The following is an 18677-nucleotide window of genomic DNA, read 5'->3' as shown; positions in this document are numbered from 1 at the left end:
AAATTCTGAATGGTTCAAAAGTCGGTTAGCAAGTAGGTGCTCATAAGTGTCAAGTCGTAACTATCAGGTTTAACATCTGATAATAACCCTCACGATGGCCTCTCGGCTTAAGGATCGGTCTATAGCGTCGTGGGTCTTAGGTTCGAATCCTGGATCTGGCAAGTACACATATTATTTTTCAATTTGTGTATGAGTCAGAGTATGGACCTAATAGGTTGAGCAAGTGACATCTATTTCTCGTAAAAAAAATCTGTTAATACAAACCTTCACTCTGTGGAGGCCTATATGATCTTCTTAGGATCGGGCATGGTCGAAAAAAAAAATGACAGCGTTATTATCGGATATTTGATACCAAATGAGTGTTCTTATTGAAACTAATAAAATGAGAACATTACTGTTGAAGCGTCATTTTTATCTCAATGGTATACGGCCACCTCTTCTCCTCAATACTCTAGCTTACGGTGAAGTACGTTAGATTTACATTTAACTAATAAGAGTTCCAATTTATTTGAAGTTAATATAACGAAAGGACGTAAGTATATTTATTTTCGTTTTCGTTCTTAGTGAAAAGGTCCTTGACGTGTTAAGTGCTGATTTGTATTCAAACACTTTCCTTTATGATTGACGCGTCCAAGCATCTCAAAAAAAAAATGCGCCTTACGACATTTTGATGAGGGTTAAACAAGTGGAATAAACAAACATTTTAGGAGATACTACAAATAGGTTTAGCCCATAGCAATGGAAAATAAGACGAATTTATTTACATAAGCGCTGAAGAAACCCAAAATAAATATCTCCTTTCGCAAACATCTCTTCAGTGAAACCAAAAAAATCATATTAACTCTTAGATAAATTCCAAGTATTCTGATTTTTAGGTTACATGTAAATTGTACGTAAAACATTTTGCCGTGGCACAGTTCGCCGTGAGTTTTCTTATCGGAAAGAGATAACCGTATACTATACGTTCTCCAATTTTATTACATTCAGTATGAACATTAATTCAATTATTACCATAGCTGATTTTGACAAAATTCATAAATTCAAGAATGAAAACCTAACCTATCCTAACAAATAATCCAGTATATAATGTCTATTTTCAAAATTTGCTTGCTGCTGGCTTCCTGTAAAGTGTAAACTGACAAGAACCGTGATTTATTTAGACATGAATTTAGTCACTACTATACGACCCAGAGGTTGGACTGTCTTTAATACACGGCCATATTATATTTACGATACAACATTTCACGGTAAAATGTGATACGCCGAACTGCATATGTACCACGTTTGGTTAGTACCTACCAAATAATAACATATACCTGCATAATAATTTCAGTGATTTTTTCAAGTATTAATAAAAAACCTATCAACCATAATACTGCATAAAGTTAAATAATTTACACATACTATTAAACAGGTTAATTATTATTTATATTTATTTAGATTTATTTCGCGATTTCTAATAATATGCTAATGACACACAATATGTCATTGAATAAATTAACGTGTTTTTCACATGCCTCTATTCAAATATTTAGTTCCCATAGAATATGCACGGGATTTAATTTGTTGGAATTCATTATTTAATGTTTACAATATATTAAGTATTCATGAAGATAATTTTTTGATTGTCGTATATTGTATATAATTTTATGTAATGCATGTTAAATTGACAGTGAAATTATGCACGGAGATAATATAAAATTGTTCATAGTTATTTATTTGGAATTATATTTTCATTCGTACGTAATTGCGAAAGATTTTGGTAGTAACAAAAAAAATGTTATGGTAAACATATTGTTGTTTTATCTTTACTGCGTTCATTTCTATAATACGCCATTCAGAATACATATTGATATGGCTAATCATAAATTATTTAAAGATATTTATAAGAAAATCAAAGCGAACAACAAAATCACACATGAAAATCCACACATAGAAAAATATACGCATTCAAATTACGAAATAATGTAATCTTGTCATGCGCTTTTGAGCGTTGATTGCTTATATTTGATTTGATTATTTATATTGATCATATTGATCATTTTGATGATTTCATATTGATGATTTATATTGATCAAAGCGAACAACAAAATCACACATGAAAATCCACACATAGAAAAATATACGCATTCAAATTACGAAATAATGTAATCTTTTCATGCGTTTTTGAGCGTTGATTGCTTATATCTGATTTGATTATTTATATTGATCATATTGATCATTTTGATGATTTCATATTGATGATTTATATTGATCAAAGCGAACAACAAAATCACACATGAAAATCCACACATAGAAAAATATACGCGTTTAAATTACGACATAATGTAATCTTTTAAGCGTTCTTGAGCGTTATTTGCTTATATTTGGTTTGATTACTTATATTGATTGATTGGTGGTAAAGTGTCGATACTAAATCAACATTTAACTTTTAGTTTAACTGGTTAAAGAAATTTAAATATGCGAATTTGAGAGACATAATAATATTATATAATTACTACTCAACTGACAAATTCATAAATTATTTTTATTTCTTATGGATACAATAATTAATCTTGTAAATTAAAAGAAATATATACGATGGATCACCATTTTTAATAAACAATCACGAAAAATTTCAAATTACAGTACGTAAAAAGGTGCAAAATCAAAAACTTATTGATTAATTTTAATTAGATGCAAGTCGTTTCGCATTACAGATGTTGAATTGCGCTATGGATTGTATTACCCAGGTTTGAACCAAAATGAAAACGCCTTGCAATAGTAGTTTAAAATAAATATATGATTTAAAATCGCAAATGGCAGTAGTTCGGAATTTAATTTTTTATTTACAACGAATGTATTAAAAAAAACGTTCTTCTGTGAGTCGTTAGAATTCTCATTTTTTTAGTTAAGAACAACAAGTAAAAAAAGAACTAACATATTATAAATTATATTTTTTGGAGAAAATTGATAAAGTTTGCACAGTTAAAAATTGGCAATTTTATACAATATTTATAAAAGTCAAATTTTTTGCCAGTAATACGAATTAAAAGTATGATGGTAAATTCAATGAGGCCAACTAAGAATAAAATTAACTGCAAGACAATAAATAAATATTAAATTTGGTCCGTTACACAACACTATATTAATTTATTATTGAGTATATATCTTATTCAGTCTACAGTTGTAAATAATTTCACGAGGGAAAATCATTTAAGTCGTTAGAATGAAAGTTTAAAATTGTTACACTTCCGGAAGATAAATTGTAAAAGTTATATGTTGAAATAATTGTTTAATTCGTTTACAATTTAAGTTGTTTGAGAAATAAATAATACAAATTAAAACAGTTTTATATTCAATTAGAATGTGAGAGCGCCATTGCCCCAGTGTGACATCGTGTCACTAATTCGACGTGGGAAAATTCATTTAAAGCAGGAAGGAAAGTTTGAAATTGTCAGGGTAACAGTGGCCAACTGGTGTCGCAACATCAAAATGGTGGCAAGTGTTTTTCGATTGCTGGGGCTTCGTTGGGCGACCCTTATCGACCCACTGGGCTTTTATGGGAATGTTTTCGGAAATGCCCAAAAAACGCTTATACACTCTTTTATTTTATCGTTATCGCGAGGAAACTTTCGCAACCCTAATCCAGATATTGAAGTTTAACTGTTTTTTCCTTGGAAAGGTATATGTTTTTTAAACAAACAAAAGGGTTGTCACAAAATATAATAATATATTATATTTTTTCTTTAATGGTGTTTTATGGGTTAATTGTTACTTCTTCGTGGAAAGAAAACACACTATATAATACTTAATCTACATAGTATATTGACGAAAGCTAGTTAAATGTAGTATTTATTAAAATAAAACATAACATACAATATTTAATAATTAATTTGGTCTTTAAAATTGTATAAATATAATATTGTTTATTTTATAGTCGTTGACAATACGTATCACATTGAAGTGGAGAAAATCGGTCCCGATAATATTAATACGAATTATTCGACATCAGTTGACAATGCCCCACTGAAGCGAACGAAACTGGTTATGATTATTATTAAAATACGTGGAATAAGTATATAACTTTGGAATTTATTTTAATTTAAAAAAAATCTTAATAAAACAATACAAATTACATAAAAGTTTATAGTAATTTTGAGTTATATAAAAATAAGAATAAAACAGTTTGCTCTTCTTCTTCATCGGAATTAAATTAGTGAGGATTATGATGCGAATGATTAGTCAACCTTGAAGATAATTTGGTACCTACCAACAGCCTTTCTTCGCATTCAGCGCAACGCAGTATAATATTTACTACTTGGTTTCGACTATCCATCTGGAGAGAGCTCTTGTTCGTAGAGTTTTTCCCTGTAGGGTTATATAACCATATAATTGTCAGGCGACGACAAATCGAAGATAATAAAAAAAAACCATATTATATGAGAACTGTGGAATCAGAAAGTTAAAGCATATCTCATGTAGGTATTAATTTATTGTGAACGTACTATTGCAATTTAAAATAAGTAAAATAAATCAAATGTTAGATATATTTAAAAGCCATCGTCCGTACTTCATAATCTTATGTTAATATCATCATCTAATATGAAGTAGTTTCTTAGCTCATTGCGTCAGTCTGATGTCAATATGATGTATTGTTGTTTTTGATTTTTTGAAAGAATACTGTATATGGACCCCACAAACAAAAGAGCATCTAATAGTTTAAAATTTTTAATATAATCTATTGTTTTCACGTAACTACTCCAAATTTTAAGTCTCTCAATATACGCCCAAAAGTGGCATTACATGTCAGTTTGGTTCAATCTCGTCATACATACCACCGTCAACATTTGTTGCCAGAGATAAACGTAGTTGTTGACACGCTCAAATTGAGTGCCATTGATGAGGACCACATTTGGTTAAGATATGGTTATCTATATATTTGTAAATTACCATTATCACTCCTAAGCGGATAATATGGGAATGAATAGTGACGTAATAGTAAATAATTACAAGATAAAAAGAACTTTTTATATACCATGTTTTTAAAATTTCTGTTGAATCATGTAAACTTGACAATTCTATGTATTAATAAAAACTTTTTATTGTACTTGACAGAGATACTGAATAAATATTATAGAATACAGAGATGCCATTTTGACATTTTATATTGATTTCCATAGTAACGCACGTATATATTAATAAATTAGTTGCTAGGACCCACTTAGTAACCAATAATAGTGAGTAGTAAATATTACTTTTAACGATATTTTCCGAAACATACAAAACAGAATTAACTGAAAATGAATTCAATTCTGCTTAAAAATGGCCAACAGTATTAAAAAAATGCATTCCCGTCGTGTTCTGATATATTCTAAAAGTTTCAAATGTCTAGCTAGTCGGGAAGTTAGTTAAACATTTGGACAAACAAGAAAAAATCTGTACGGGACAAACAAGAATACAATCTAATAAAAACATGGTAAAAAATACCGGTAAGGTTGTAAGCATTCGCATAACATACCTACAGGATTTTGGTAATGGATCGATCAAAATATTTAAAAAAAAATAATATACCAGCCTGAAATCCATAGACCCTACGTGTTAATAATATAATATGGATAATAAAATAAATACCTTCAAAATATTTTTTAAAAATATATTGTTATGATTGTTCCAGCCAATATTATTTTTTCACATCACAAATTGAGTTAATTTAGTTAAATATTTTTAGTAAAATGAACTGAAATATGTTTTTATTTCAGTTGGTGAATACTGAATATAAAAAAATTAAACAAAAATGGTAAATGTGACCGTTAAACTATACATAAAAATCATGTTGATGGTTTAATGGAGCGAAATGAAGTGATTGTACATCATAATAGCAGGTGTTAACTCCACGTAGACAGTGACGTGCAAACATTCTTTTTTATACCATGTTCAATCATAAGAATATCATAATATACCTAATATTATAGGAAGTGGAAGTTGTATTAACAAAACACTGTTTTATTACGAGAAATGGATATTTGTCACTTGCTTAACCCATCAATTGCATACTCTGGGTCCTAACGCACATTTAACAACAGCAACATGTAATTTTTGCTAAACTCGAGATTCGAGCTCGCGTTCCACGACATTGTAGGATGACACGTTACCCCTCAGTAGTAAAATTTATTCGTATCTATGAGATATAATTACGAGGAGACGCTTAACGTGGTTGGGACATGTGGCGACTTTCCCTCACACTGCAGTGGTGCTATAAAGGCGATCTGCGTACTGCAGGTCTCACATGGCGTGGGGTGCGAAACGTGGCGATGGATCGAATTGGTTCGAGTTTATGCTTGCAATATACTCCAATGACAGGGTGAAGTAAGTATGCATATGGGACCATAATCATAAATTTATAACAGATACATTAAATACTACACTACTGTCATAGGGCCTCATTACCTTTGTAGTGGCTTAGAAAAAACTACGTAAATTTAATGGAAGATATAGATTGTATTTAATAGTGTAGAATGTCTTATTGAAGAGTAAGAATATATTCTTTTAACACGACAATTAATAGGTCATGAGGCCCAATGACAGTAGTGTAGTGAAATAGTAGTGCAGTTAGTAGTATAAGTGAAACAATCACAACACACAAACAGAAGAAGTTCCTTATTATTAATTTTATAGATTTGACCATTAACCATGTATGCAGATGTTATTAATTCTGGTGATTTTACTTTAGACGGAATGTCATATAATTATCTTACACTGTTTCCCTATTCAATGGACGCCACTGCGTGTGGGAGTGTGTAATTGAACATTCATAGCATTATTTTATTTTTATTTCAGTCACGAAAGCACAGTTCGTACGTGTGTTGCCAATCTAAAAGCTTTTTCCCCGTCAACGTACTAAATTTGCAGAGTGACAATATACCTTTTATACTTTTGGCACATTGGCAGAAGGTCAACTTATTTCGTAGTTTGAATGGTAACCTTTATAAAGGCTGCGTTATGAGACGATCGTATATGAAATTTCCAAAGAAAAGGTAAGAGAAATTTGGCGAAAAAATCCATGAGAAAAAGAAAACCCTTTCGTTTATTTAAAAGAATTTTTGAATCGCAAGGGATTCTATCAATATTGAATGTTTTTATTCGATCTTAGATGCAAGCATTCACAAGACATTCGAATTCAATAATATGCTTTTATACGAGTTGATGGCCATTTTTGTTCCATTGTATTCAATTCGCGGACACTTCAAAAATGGCTTTTGCTTATTCATAGAAATAGTAAAATAATATTAATATAGATAGGTACATTATTTTGGTAGAGGTATTTATTTATCAAACTTATTTTAGATATTGATATAAAATAACTCTATTAATATAATTGTAATTCTGTTCTAGTTTTTTTTATTCTTTTGCGATTACCGTATTGTTCATTCAAACTATAAGCAATAGCAGGCACTATAATACGAACTCGCATGTTCGTGCCACGGCTTGACTGTAGAGGAGCTTTCGTGTAGGTTTGTAAAGACGTGCATCTGGAATATTCACATGTTGTTTATTCAATGTGTGTTTGGATCCAGAGCATGGACCGTATAGGTTTTGGAAGTGAGGCGGTTAAGATTTATACTGGATTCTAGAGCCAATTTAAAAATGATTTAATGGGTTCTTGCCCTGACAACAGCTGCAATAATTGTAAGTAATATTATTGTTAGCCAACCTTTTTACTCTTGCGAACCGGAGAAAATAAGAGAAATATTTCGCCGACCACTAACATAAAATAAACTACTTATTAGTTTTTAAATCTTGTGTTGCAACTGACTTTATAAGAGATAATTCACATATTATAACAAACAGTCTGATTGCGAATACAAACAAAATATATATATAGGTATATCATGTAAATTCTATTGTATAAATCAGAAATCGATATGTAAATAAATAATGCAAAATCTACTACTGCATCTTTAGTAGAATAGCCGTGACTTCAGTGTTGTTTATCATAGAGACAAAGCGCTTCATTGACATCTCTATTTTGTTTTTATTACCTACATGGCCGCCTTCTTCTGTCATGAGTTTGTCTCCGAAAATCCGGACGATACTTTAATTTCGTTGTATCTAATAATTAGAGATTGGCATTATTCTTCGGGTTCTATCCGATATTGAGAAAATATATGTATTTTATGTCTGAATAACATAGTGGCATTAGAAGAATAATAATATTTGTATTTTTAATACTCAGACATGACTATTTTCGGATCGGTAGAAATTTTCTGCGGACCGGTGGTTGAGTAACACTGCTCTAGAAGATCTATTCAGGCGACTTGACTGGGAAAGCAGTGTGATTGTTATTAACGGTGAATACTATGCCGGGTCCACACTGGCAACATGTCGCCGGCAACCTCGTTAAATTTTACGATAATTATCATAATTGCTTAAGAAATTTTAGGATAAGTATCATACTTATCGTAAAATTTAACGAGGTTGCCGGCGACATGTTGCCAGTGTGGACCCGGCACTACATTCACATAATTTATTAGCCCGAAACGTCAGACAGAAGAACACACTGATAACTCTCAAACATTATACTATGACACATACTTTTATTTACATAATATACCAATAAGTACTTCTATATTTCGTATATATATAATATATAGTATTAATACCTTATGAGAAGGCAATATTAATTATTATAGAGTCGAGAGTCAACACCTGATATTAAACTAATCAGTATATATGAATAATTAATTCATCCCTACTGGGAATTGAAACCAAGCCCCTTCGAATATAAAGCGGATGTACTCGGATACCTATAGCATATTATAAAACGGATGTAATAATAAATTGCACTTACAGGTAATAAATAGAGGGCCTACATACGTGTTGCGTAACATAGTTTAAGTTGAATTAGGCAAAGTAAAATCAATATAGGTACTTACTTAAAGTAATAATGAAAACGATAATATATGAATTTTTCGTATCTTTAATTCAGTTTTCTAAACCTAAACGAATGTAAGTACTTATATGTTTTAATACAAGAGAAAAAATCATTCTCATTTACATAAAAAATGATTTGGGGGCAATTTTTTACTTATAAAATAGATTTGATAGATTTTTAGAGATTTTTGGGGTGGGTTTAAAAAAATCTAGTAGGTGTTATTAACCTTATAAGGGTGTTCACCAACAAGTCATTACGAGCTGTCGTTTCTACAAGTGTGCGTGACTTAAAGGTCATAATTTTATTATTAGGATCGTTAATGTCCGTTTGTCTCATCAGCGCTGTCTTGTTTTTTAGACATACCTCATCGGAATATTAAAAGAAACATTAAGCCCCAGGTATTTCCACCTTTTTATGAGTACTACAAGTCTTCCAGTGGTCACAGGCCTTGCGTGTCGTCAAATGTCAACAGGAGTAGAAACCAACCCATTAATTAGGTTGTTCGACACCTGAACCGAGGGGGGGGGGGGTGTGTCCGAACCTAGCCTTTTCACTGAAATAACAAGCGTTGCCAACAATCTTCTTCGATATGGAGCCATCATGTCCTGTCATTGTTAATTATGCAGCCACTTTCTTGACGATGTCTCTTCGACTTCGTAGTGATTACTCTCTTCTAGCGGCTACCGGAGTCACCAAAGCTTGAGCCAAGATATATAAAACGCACAATCATTTCAAATACTTTATAAGAGTACTATCTGTCACCCTATTATTTTGAATACCTACCTTTATTTTGTTCCCTTATATAAATATTTAAACTTCAGAAATATACATATTATTATAGAGAAATCATACAAGTTTTTTACTTACCGGGTGAGTGCTCTAGTCATTGAGCTATCGATCTATCTATTGTTAAGACAGAATAAAATAGACATAATACATATATATTCTATTTTACATCACAACAGGCCACGAGGCCCAATGACAGTAGTTTAGTGAAACAGTGATGTAGTTAGTAATATAAATGAAACAATCACATAAAATCAATATGACCTTACCGAGAATCGGGGCCATTGGATGAATATCTATATAAGGGGCGACAATCAAGTTATTTGAATACGAATTATTTCTAATAACTACGTTTATCTGAAGATTTCAAATTACGGTTATCGAAAATCGATCGACTTTGTAATTCATTAACACAATCACTGCTTGAATTCTAAATAATTTTTAATTATTACCACATTTAAATATCATACTAATTGCATATAATGGCCGTTTAACGGGAACACGGTAGCCGTGTCGTCCACGTCGAACGAGTTAAGGCATTGCATTATTAAATTAATTGTAACCAACGTGTCCAGCTTTAGTAAAATTTTGTTTTGGACATCTTTTACTTCCGAATAATAAAATTATTATTTTATAATATAAACAAAATATTTTATATTATACTCGTACTTAAAAAGAATCTAATATTCTTAAATATTGTGTATAGTCATTATTGAGTTGTTAATTTTTTTTGTAATATATCTAATATCACACTATACCATTTTTGTCAGTATCTGTTTGCAAGTCACAATTATTATCGTGTATTCGAAAAGCACATTCAAAAACAGGTTAGACCCACCACATCAAAACGTCAACTCTATATAAAATAAACCATCAGTGGGTCGTACGTACAACTTTCTCAGGGTGAAGTTGTCCCAAACATACACGTTTCGAGTGGCGAAACTTTCTTAGCGACCCTCTGTCAGCAAACCATAATAGCTCTTAGTCTTCACTCACACTCATAAAATTTATTGCATTCACATCGGTGACTCTCAAACTTTTACCCGTAAATGTGAGGGATTCGCAAACTTTTAAATCGTGATTCGGTAAGGCGAATTCAAGTTTATTTTCAAACAGGAAATCGGGAGCTTTTTCACAATGAAAGTTCAATTGATAAAAAGATCAAATTGTGATCATCAAATTAACTGTACCATGTGCTTATTTTTCTTTTTTTTTGGCCATGTGTTTCTCTACGATGTTGCATAATATATACACCTCACGGCAACTCCAAGAATCCCTGCTGCTAGCCAGTCGTCTTGCATCCTTTCAAGTAATGCCAGCATTCTGTAGCTCTACCCAATTTCGACCTGGTTTGTCTAAGTCAACTGGAACTGGCCTGATGGAAGGCCGCTAATTACTATACATCTAATATAACATAATATATATGGTAGAGTCTACCATATAGAAGTATTTAGCGGCCTTCCATCAGGCCAGTTCCAGTTGACTTAGATAAGCCAGGTTGAAATTATCTTGAGACACGCAGCACATGACCGAGCCAGATCCAATGTCGTTTACTTACTCTCAGCGTCATGAGAGACAGATAGATAGGCCCGCTCTCTTATCTTTTCGTTACTCCTAAAGTTATTCAAATTCAAATTCATTTTTTTTAAACATACGATGAACATTACAAATTATACATTTAAGACGTTCACAGCATGACAATTAAAAACAAAGAAATATTATTAAACATTGTAAAGAAGAAATAAATATACACAGCCTCACAAAAACAGTATGAAAAATAAAGTAAAAGGTACAAAAAATATAAAAATTATAAATTATAAAGCATGGAAGCACACCAAATGAGCTCAGTGAACCATATTTTAAGAATTTATAAAACAACGCCCACCTATACTCATCCTCACGTAGGTGGAATATATCAATATCCTAAGCGATTTGGTTGAATAGAGTTATTGCCCTCCCAATTGGCATCACCAATGGCAGGTTAGTTTTGCTCCTTGGGAGAACAAAAAAAACTGATGCTCCCGATTTCTAAGATATTTATTTGATACAAGTCAATACCACCAAGAATGGCAGAGTTCTCATTTACACCAAGTATAAGTAAAAAAAAAACGTGGCCAAATATTGATATCTTCTAGCATTTAAACAACAGTATAAAATCACACTTAAGAGAAAGCCAGTTAGCTAAAGCCACGGATAGTATCCATATAACCTCAAATAAAGGAGTCCACCATACACCCAGTAACCGCCGAAAACATATTCTGTTCTTGAAGTTTAGTATACGGTTTATATGGGCCTTTATAAGGTATCATGACTACATAGCGTAAAGAAGCACCGTCTCAATGCAATAGGCAGAATATGCGTCCGAATATCCGTCGAATATAATATCCGTATAATAGGCAGCATTTGGTTTTAACAGAGTAGGTACTGTTGTGAGTTAACACTCCGCATCGAGTTGAATGTTGCTCGAAGACTTCCCAATCGGATAGCTAGTTCTCTTTACAAAATTATATAAATCCGTTCATATAATATCCGTCGAATAGGCAGCATTTAGTTTTAACATAGTGGGTACTGTTGTGAGTTTCAGACACTCCGCATCGAGTTGAATGTTGCTCGAAGACTTCCCAATCGAATAACTAGCTCTCTTTCCAAAATTAAATCTCCTATGATAGTCCAAGGTATGTAAAGTTATCGACACTCTATTTATCATAGACTGGTGTTACTAGATACATTTTATTAAAAAAATACTTATGTTAAGTATGCTAATAAACAGTAAATTTATCATGCTCAATCCTAAAAGTGGCATATGGGGCTCTATGGTATGGAGTAGGGTTTCCAATCCCGGGATCCCGAGCTATTTTCGATACCTATGAATCACGGGATTGATAAACATAATCCCGAAACTTTCGGAATTGATTTTTTTATCAAATTTTTATGGAAAATAAAATAAAAACGAAAATATAACAGAAAATACTCTTGATAACAAATAACTATATTAGAAGTAAACTGAGTTTGAATGAAGTTTGATTTATACCCATGTGTAAGTTGCCGATTCATTTTATTTTTTCATATAAATTAACAAAAATGAGAAAGATTGGAAAAAACTATGCTTCGCACTATTAACAAAGTACGTTTTACGGCACATACAACATACGTTTTACGGCAGTTTCATATTTGGCTGAATAATTAGATTTATGAAGCGGAAAGGCCATGTTTTAATATCGATATGTACACCATGATTTGCTTTCCTATTTTAAATTTCGCTAACTCATTCATTAAGTCTTTATTATCAGAATCAGCAATCTCATATTAAATTCACATTATTATTTATATTACATTATTATTTACTCCATTAAACTTATGTATTTCCAAGATTGACCATATACAATATTAACAATAAATGTTTTAAATAGGTAAAATTATACTAGATTTATTTTTCACCGATTTTATGAATGTTATTTGTGAAGATAAAATTTTTAAATTAACAATGGAAAAAAAACGCCAATCCCGGGATTGTCAAATTGTAATCCCGAAATCCCGGGATCAGAATTTTGGCTCGTGATTGGATTCCCTAGTGTGGAGGTTGTATATATTTTTTAGGAGCAACAGCTGTTAGCCATTTTCCCGACCTATCGAGTCGTTGCACTAGATAAAAAAAACATTAAACTATTAAACGATACATTAAATATAAATAATATTTTTTTCATAATACCTACTTGCATGCTTCATCAGTGGTGAACTGAATTAAATAACGTATTGTGGATTCAGTATACTCGTACTTGGTATGATAACAAGAGTGTTAGCCAGTTTCTGAATTTATTACGTCTATGCTATGGGTCCAAACACATTGAAAAACAACATGTGAATTTTCCAGACCCTGGGTTCTATCCCGATACTTTATAAGCTGATACGCTACCACTCGGCCATTGCGGTATTAACTTTACAATATACATTTTGAAAATAATTATTTGTTTGCGTTTTAAATGTCACAGTTAAAATACAAAAACGATGCATAAGTACGAGTGAGAAAGTATTCGGCACCCTTATAATCTCTACGACACGCGCTAGAGTAAGATAAAAGGTTTACAGATGTGTGAGATGATTTGCTATGGTGTCGCCGCCAAATCTTAGTTTGTTGCTTAACTAAACGTCGATAACCTGCGAGCGCGTGTTGCTAAAATTGCTATTTTTTGTGTTAACCATAAAGTCAGTAGTAAATATTTTTAGGAAAAGATAGTTCTGTGTGATGTATTAAAATGTGGTAGCCGTACTGATAAGCAAGAAGATGGTATTACGTTTCATAGGTAAGTTGATACATGTTCGTGATAATTTATTTGTGTATTATTTATATATTTTAATATCAAGTGACCCAGTGTTTTTTTAAAATAACTTAAATTATGGGTATTTTTACCTAATAGTTGTATTTTGATCGCTTTAAAATACTATATAACGTAAAAAAAATAGAAAATTATATTTTAATTCTGAGCGTCTAGTGCGAGTACTTTGGGCGAACACCAGCAAAATGGTCTATGGTCTCAAACATTTGTATACGAATGCGTTCGCTCGCCCACAAACCAGGCGCACGGCACGCAGCTTCATTTAGCAATGCAATGGGTAGCGTCTAGAAGTATCTATAGTCTTAGGTATCTAATAATACTATATAAACTGAGAACCATCCGCTTTGAAGACGGTAGCTGCCATTGTTCATCATTTTAATGATAAAACAGGTGAGTGCCGCTCAACTGAGTACCTGAGACAGCGAATAGGCATATAGATTCAACAAGTTAATGCAGTCACGGCTTGCGGTCAATTTGGGTGCTCTTGAGATATCCAGGGGACTGGAGGAGATATTTTATATACCCACTGGAGGAAACCTAAGATATCAATAGTACCTAATAAAATATTATTAGTTTATTATTCTATAAAATGTGTATTGTTATATGTTATATTATTATGTACTCTTATATTATTATTATTATTTACCTATTTACTAATTTACTAAATTAATACTGATGGTGTTACGTATTTGCATATTAAATCGATAATTGTTCGATATAATTTTCTTTTGTCGGAAATCAGTTAGATGTCATTTAAAACTTTTATTTAAAAATCTGACGTATGTGAAAAACAATATGTCAAACGTTTGCCAATCCCGGGATTTGAGCCAGGAACCCATGACATTATATGCCTGACATATTGTAACCGTTTGATTATCGTGAGCGTTTTTTAACTTTTGTAAACTGTGATGACATTTACAGATATTTTATAGTGATTGATGTATTTTTGCAACGTTAAATTAAGAAATTACTAGCTGTCCGGTACTACTTCCCTATGGAGATCTGTAATTGGATATTTTTTGGTAAGTAATGAAACGTATTAACGTATTAAAGTATTGGTATTAGTAGTGGACATTTCCAATTCTGATTTTAATATTATATACAAGTGGAATTGTACAATTAAACTATTGTCATATAAAGTGATTTGTATGCAAGTGTCAGTAGATAGGATGTATTTTTGTTGTTTGTTATCTTGTATAAAATGAGTGTGTATCAAAATAATGCGTGTTGTATTTAGAACGGTTACATTATATAACATATATAATTTAAAAAAACACTTTCTGAGAGAATGTATTATAACCAATAGAAAAAATCTTTTTTTGAAAAAAAAGTAAGTCAACCCGACGGGGAATCGAACTCCGTATCTCCGAGGTTTACGCCCTGATCCGTGCATTACCACTATGCTACGAGGTGACATACTAATTGCGACAAATTTTAACTATTAGTCAATTTTAATACCTACTCATCAGTGCTCTTCCAAATCAAGCTACTTTGGCAATCGATTTTTGTTTCTTAAATCAAAGTAGGTAACTATTTTACTATTACTTTTGATTACTAACCGACGTCGTGGAATTTCTCCAATATATTTAGATGTAACTACTTGCTAATAATTTATAATTAACTATTTCTTTTATTCAACGAATAATTCACAAGATTTAAGAATATATCATTTTGATTATTGAACATATATAATTTTGAAAAACACTTTCTGAGAGAATATAATTATTGTAACCAATAGAAAAAATCTTTTTTTGAAAAAAATTAAGCCAACCCGACGGGGAATCAAACTCCGTATCTCCCAGGTTTACGTCATTACGGTTACATTATATATATCGAAAAAAACTCCTTAATGTATTATAATATGGTTACATCATTGATCGATACGTAAGAAAAAAAACTGAAGCCTATAACAGTTACGTCTACAAAGTGGCATCACTGAAGGTAGGTATATCCAAATAAATTATTCACTTTTAATCTGAAAGCACGCCGGGAAAGGAGCCTATTTTTCTTCAAAGACAAGCCATTACAAAAAGTACCGCCTTCCCGCTCGTAGGCGCCTGAAAAAACAAACTTCAAGGCAAATCGACTCAAAGTCAATACGTAAAAAAGCCGTGTGCACAGAGAGACAACCGACGCATACACTCATCCCTAATGATACTCGAGCCAGTGTTGCCGACGTCAAGTCGAAGAAAAATGTCTGATAAGGGATGGAAATAACCTGTGCGGCAGCGAAAAAAGCTCAATTGGCAACACTGCCCACTGCCAACTGTCGTAGTACCGACACGCTCGGCGTAGCGCAACAAAGGGCAACTTTTTGCCTCGGCCGTTATAGACTTATCCGCGCAGTCAGTCTATAACCGGCAGCCAGGCTGTACGGACGCGCACCCCGAGAATCTCAACTGTTTATTTTGCTCGATTCGCTGCATTTCCGAAATACGCGAAGTAAAGTAATTGACCCTATCACACATAAAACCAAAGATTTAACCGTCAAATAATTAATGCCAAATCTTTTTATTACAGTCAAATATAAACCTAAATTAAATACGTAAATAAACACAGAAAGTTTTAATCGTTTATCAGAAAGTGTTTCTGGTTATTACGGCAAAAGTATTAACATTAAAAATTAAACTGAAAAATAAGTTTATAATAATAAAACAATTACACAATCAAAAGTTGTCGTTAAAAAATTCTCAAATATAAATTATTGAGCTTTTTTAAAAGCTCCTATCGTTCGGTGTGTTCAGTGTATGTTTATTACAAAACTATCTACTGATAATAATTGTAATATCACAATGTGTATGGTATTAAGCTTTTCATATAGCACGTGTCTTTCGTATACGAGCTTTTTTAAGTCAACATCCTTATCTGCAATGTGTTGGTGATAATAGCCTAGTTCAACGCGGAAACAGGTTATATTATGTACTTGTGTATTTGAAAGAACGAAAATCAATAATACAATCACTGTGTTAATTGATTTTTCATGTCAAAGCTAATCCGTGATTGATTTGCGATATATAAACAAGAAAAATTGATAGCATTTTTTCGTTGCTACCCTTTCAATTGTTAATACTAATTTCTTCAAGTATAATAATTGATTCCATAAATTAATTATATGATGTATTAAAGTCAGTTTATAAACTTAAAAATAATAATCACTAAAATTCTAAACATTCTAATGAATACAATTTAATTGAAATTAATTGTAATAGTATAATACGATAACTTTGGGTAATTTATTAGTAAAAAATTAACATTAAAACTGATAATTATGGCAAAATAGTGAACTGATACTTCGTATATGATAGTAATATAATACCTATTAATTGAGAATATTAAGTACAATACCTACTGTTTAAAAAGTGTTGTATGTATATTATTATCGTTGTTCACGCTTGATAGATTTGACAAAAACAAGTTTTGTTGGCAGGCGCACGCTGTGTTTGAACCGGGAGGCAGTGCATTCATTGTTTACGTAGCGGATCGCAGAGTAGGTAACCGGATCCACTTGCGGGGCCGCTGGTTTATAGGGGAGACCGGAAGTAGTGGGTTCCCGCGAGGATATGACGGAAGTGACATCGCCGAGGAAGTGAGAAGTAAATTTATCAAAAGATGAAATCGCAGGGAAGCAGGGCGGCGAAGGACATGGCGGCAACTGCCATTGTCATTCTGACGATGAACGCTATTATAGGTAAGCCATGTATATTATGCAAGGACTTTTATTAACATTCTACTAATGAACTCAAGGCTCACTATGATAGTCAGGCCGTAACACGAAACTGTAAACTTTTACGGTAGTGCTAGTTATTGTTAAAACTTTGAATGCATTATCAGTTTAACTGTTTGTAGAAACTTATATTATAATATAATATACATATTGAAATAAATTATATTAACTGTAACGAAATATGCGATCGACCATATTCTTTTCTTATCTTTATTTATTGTGAATAGGTTAAGTATCTCATTCTATTAGAAGATAACCAATAATTAGCACTATCATTGTAATTCGCAATTCAGTGCCACAGCCTGAATAGAAACCAATAATGTGTAATGTTTATATAATTTATTATTTAATTTTATACAAATTACGAGTATCTCGTGATATTCAGCACATATTATGTAAGAAGAAAAAATATGACATCTGTTTCGTTCACATAGTAAGCTTTATCAAATATACATAACACAATATGTGTGATATAGGTATATATTATTATAATATAACTAAGATATATCATAATTAGAGAAAGCGAAATTGAAAATGGCTAATTTATTTAAATTTATATTATCATTATTACTTATATATTAATTTAAAGTTTTTTGCAATACATATTATTGATTACATATATTATATGTGAATGTAAGGTGTAGGAAAGTTATTGTTTTTACACAATAATACTCCGCAGTCTTGAATTTAGAATATTCATGATTTGTGATGAACTTATTGTCAAAACGGTTACCCTCAAATGCCCGAACATTCCGAAGTCAACGGCCCTAATTCATTAATATTAAATATACAATGTACTACATATACCTAGGCATTGTTAAGTAGTAATTTAGAAATTAGAATAAATATAATATATTATATAGAAGAATTACTTCTTTAATATATAATCATCTATTTTTGATAAATAATCCCGATAACT

General features: G+C 31.7%; 1 protein-coding gene across 2 annotated transcripts in view; it reads left to right on the top strand.

The window, feature by feature from the left end:
* Positions 1–18677, top strand: part of LOC147064293 (uncharacterized) — a 527685-nt gene that overhangs the window by 88264 nt on the left and 420744 nt on the right. The window contains exon 1 of one of the 2 annotated variants that reach the window (XM_085958786.1): positions 16383–17722. The exons of the other annotated variant lie outside the window; for it this stretch is intronic. Within the exon in view, the coding sequence (XP_085814912.1) occupies positions 17644–17722 (79 nt within the window). The 5' untranslated portion in view covers positions 16383–17643. Of the gene's footprint in view, positions 1–16382; positions 17723–18677 lie in introns of those variants that run through there. 2 annotated transcript variants of the gene reach the window in all.

Source organism: Rhyacophila brunnea, unplaced genomic scaffold, assembly GCF_057557595.1.
Source record: "Rhyacophila brunnea isolate RB1 unplaced genomic scaffold, BYU_Rbru_1.0 scaffold_8, whole genome shotgun sequence".
In the NCBI taxonomy this organism is placed as follows: domain Eukaryota; kingdom Metazoa; phylum Arthropoda; class Insecta; order Trichoptera; family Rhyacophilidae; genus Rhyacophila; species Rhyacophila brunnea.
This window is presented reverse-complemented; position numbering and strand designations above follow the sequence as displayed.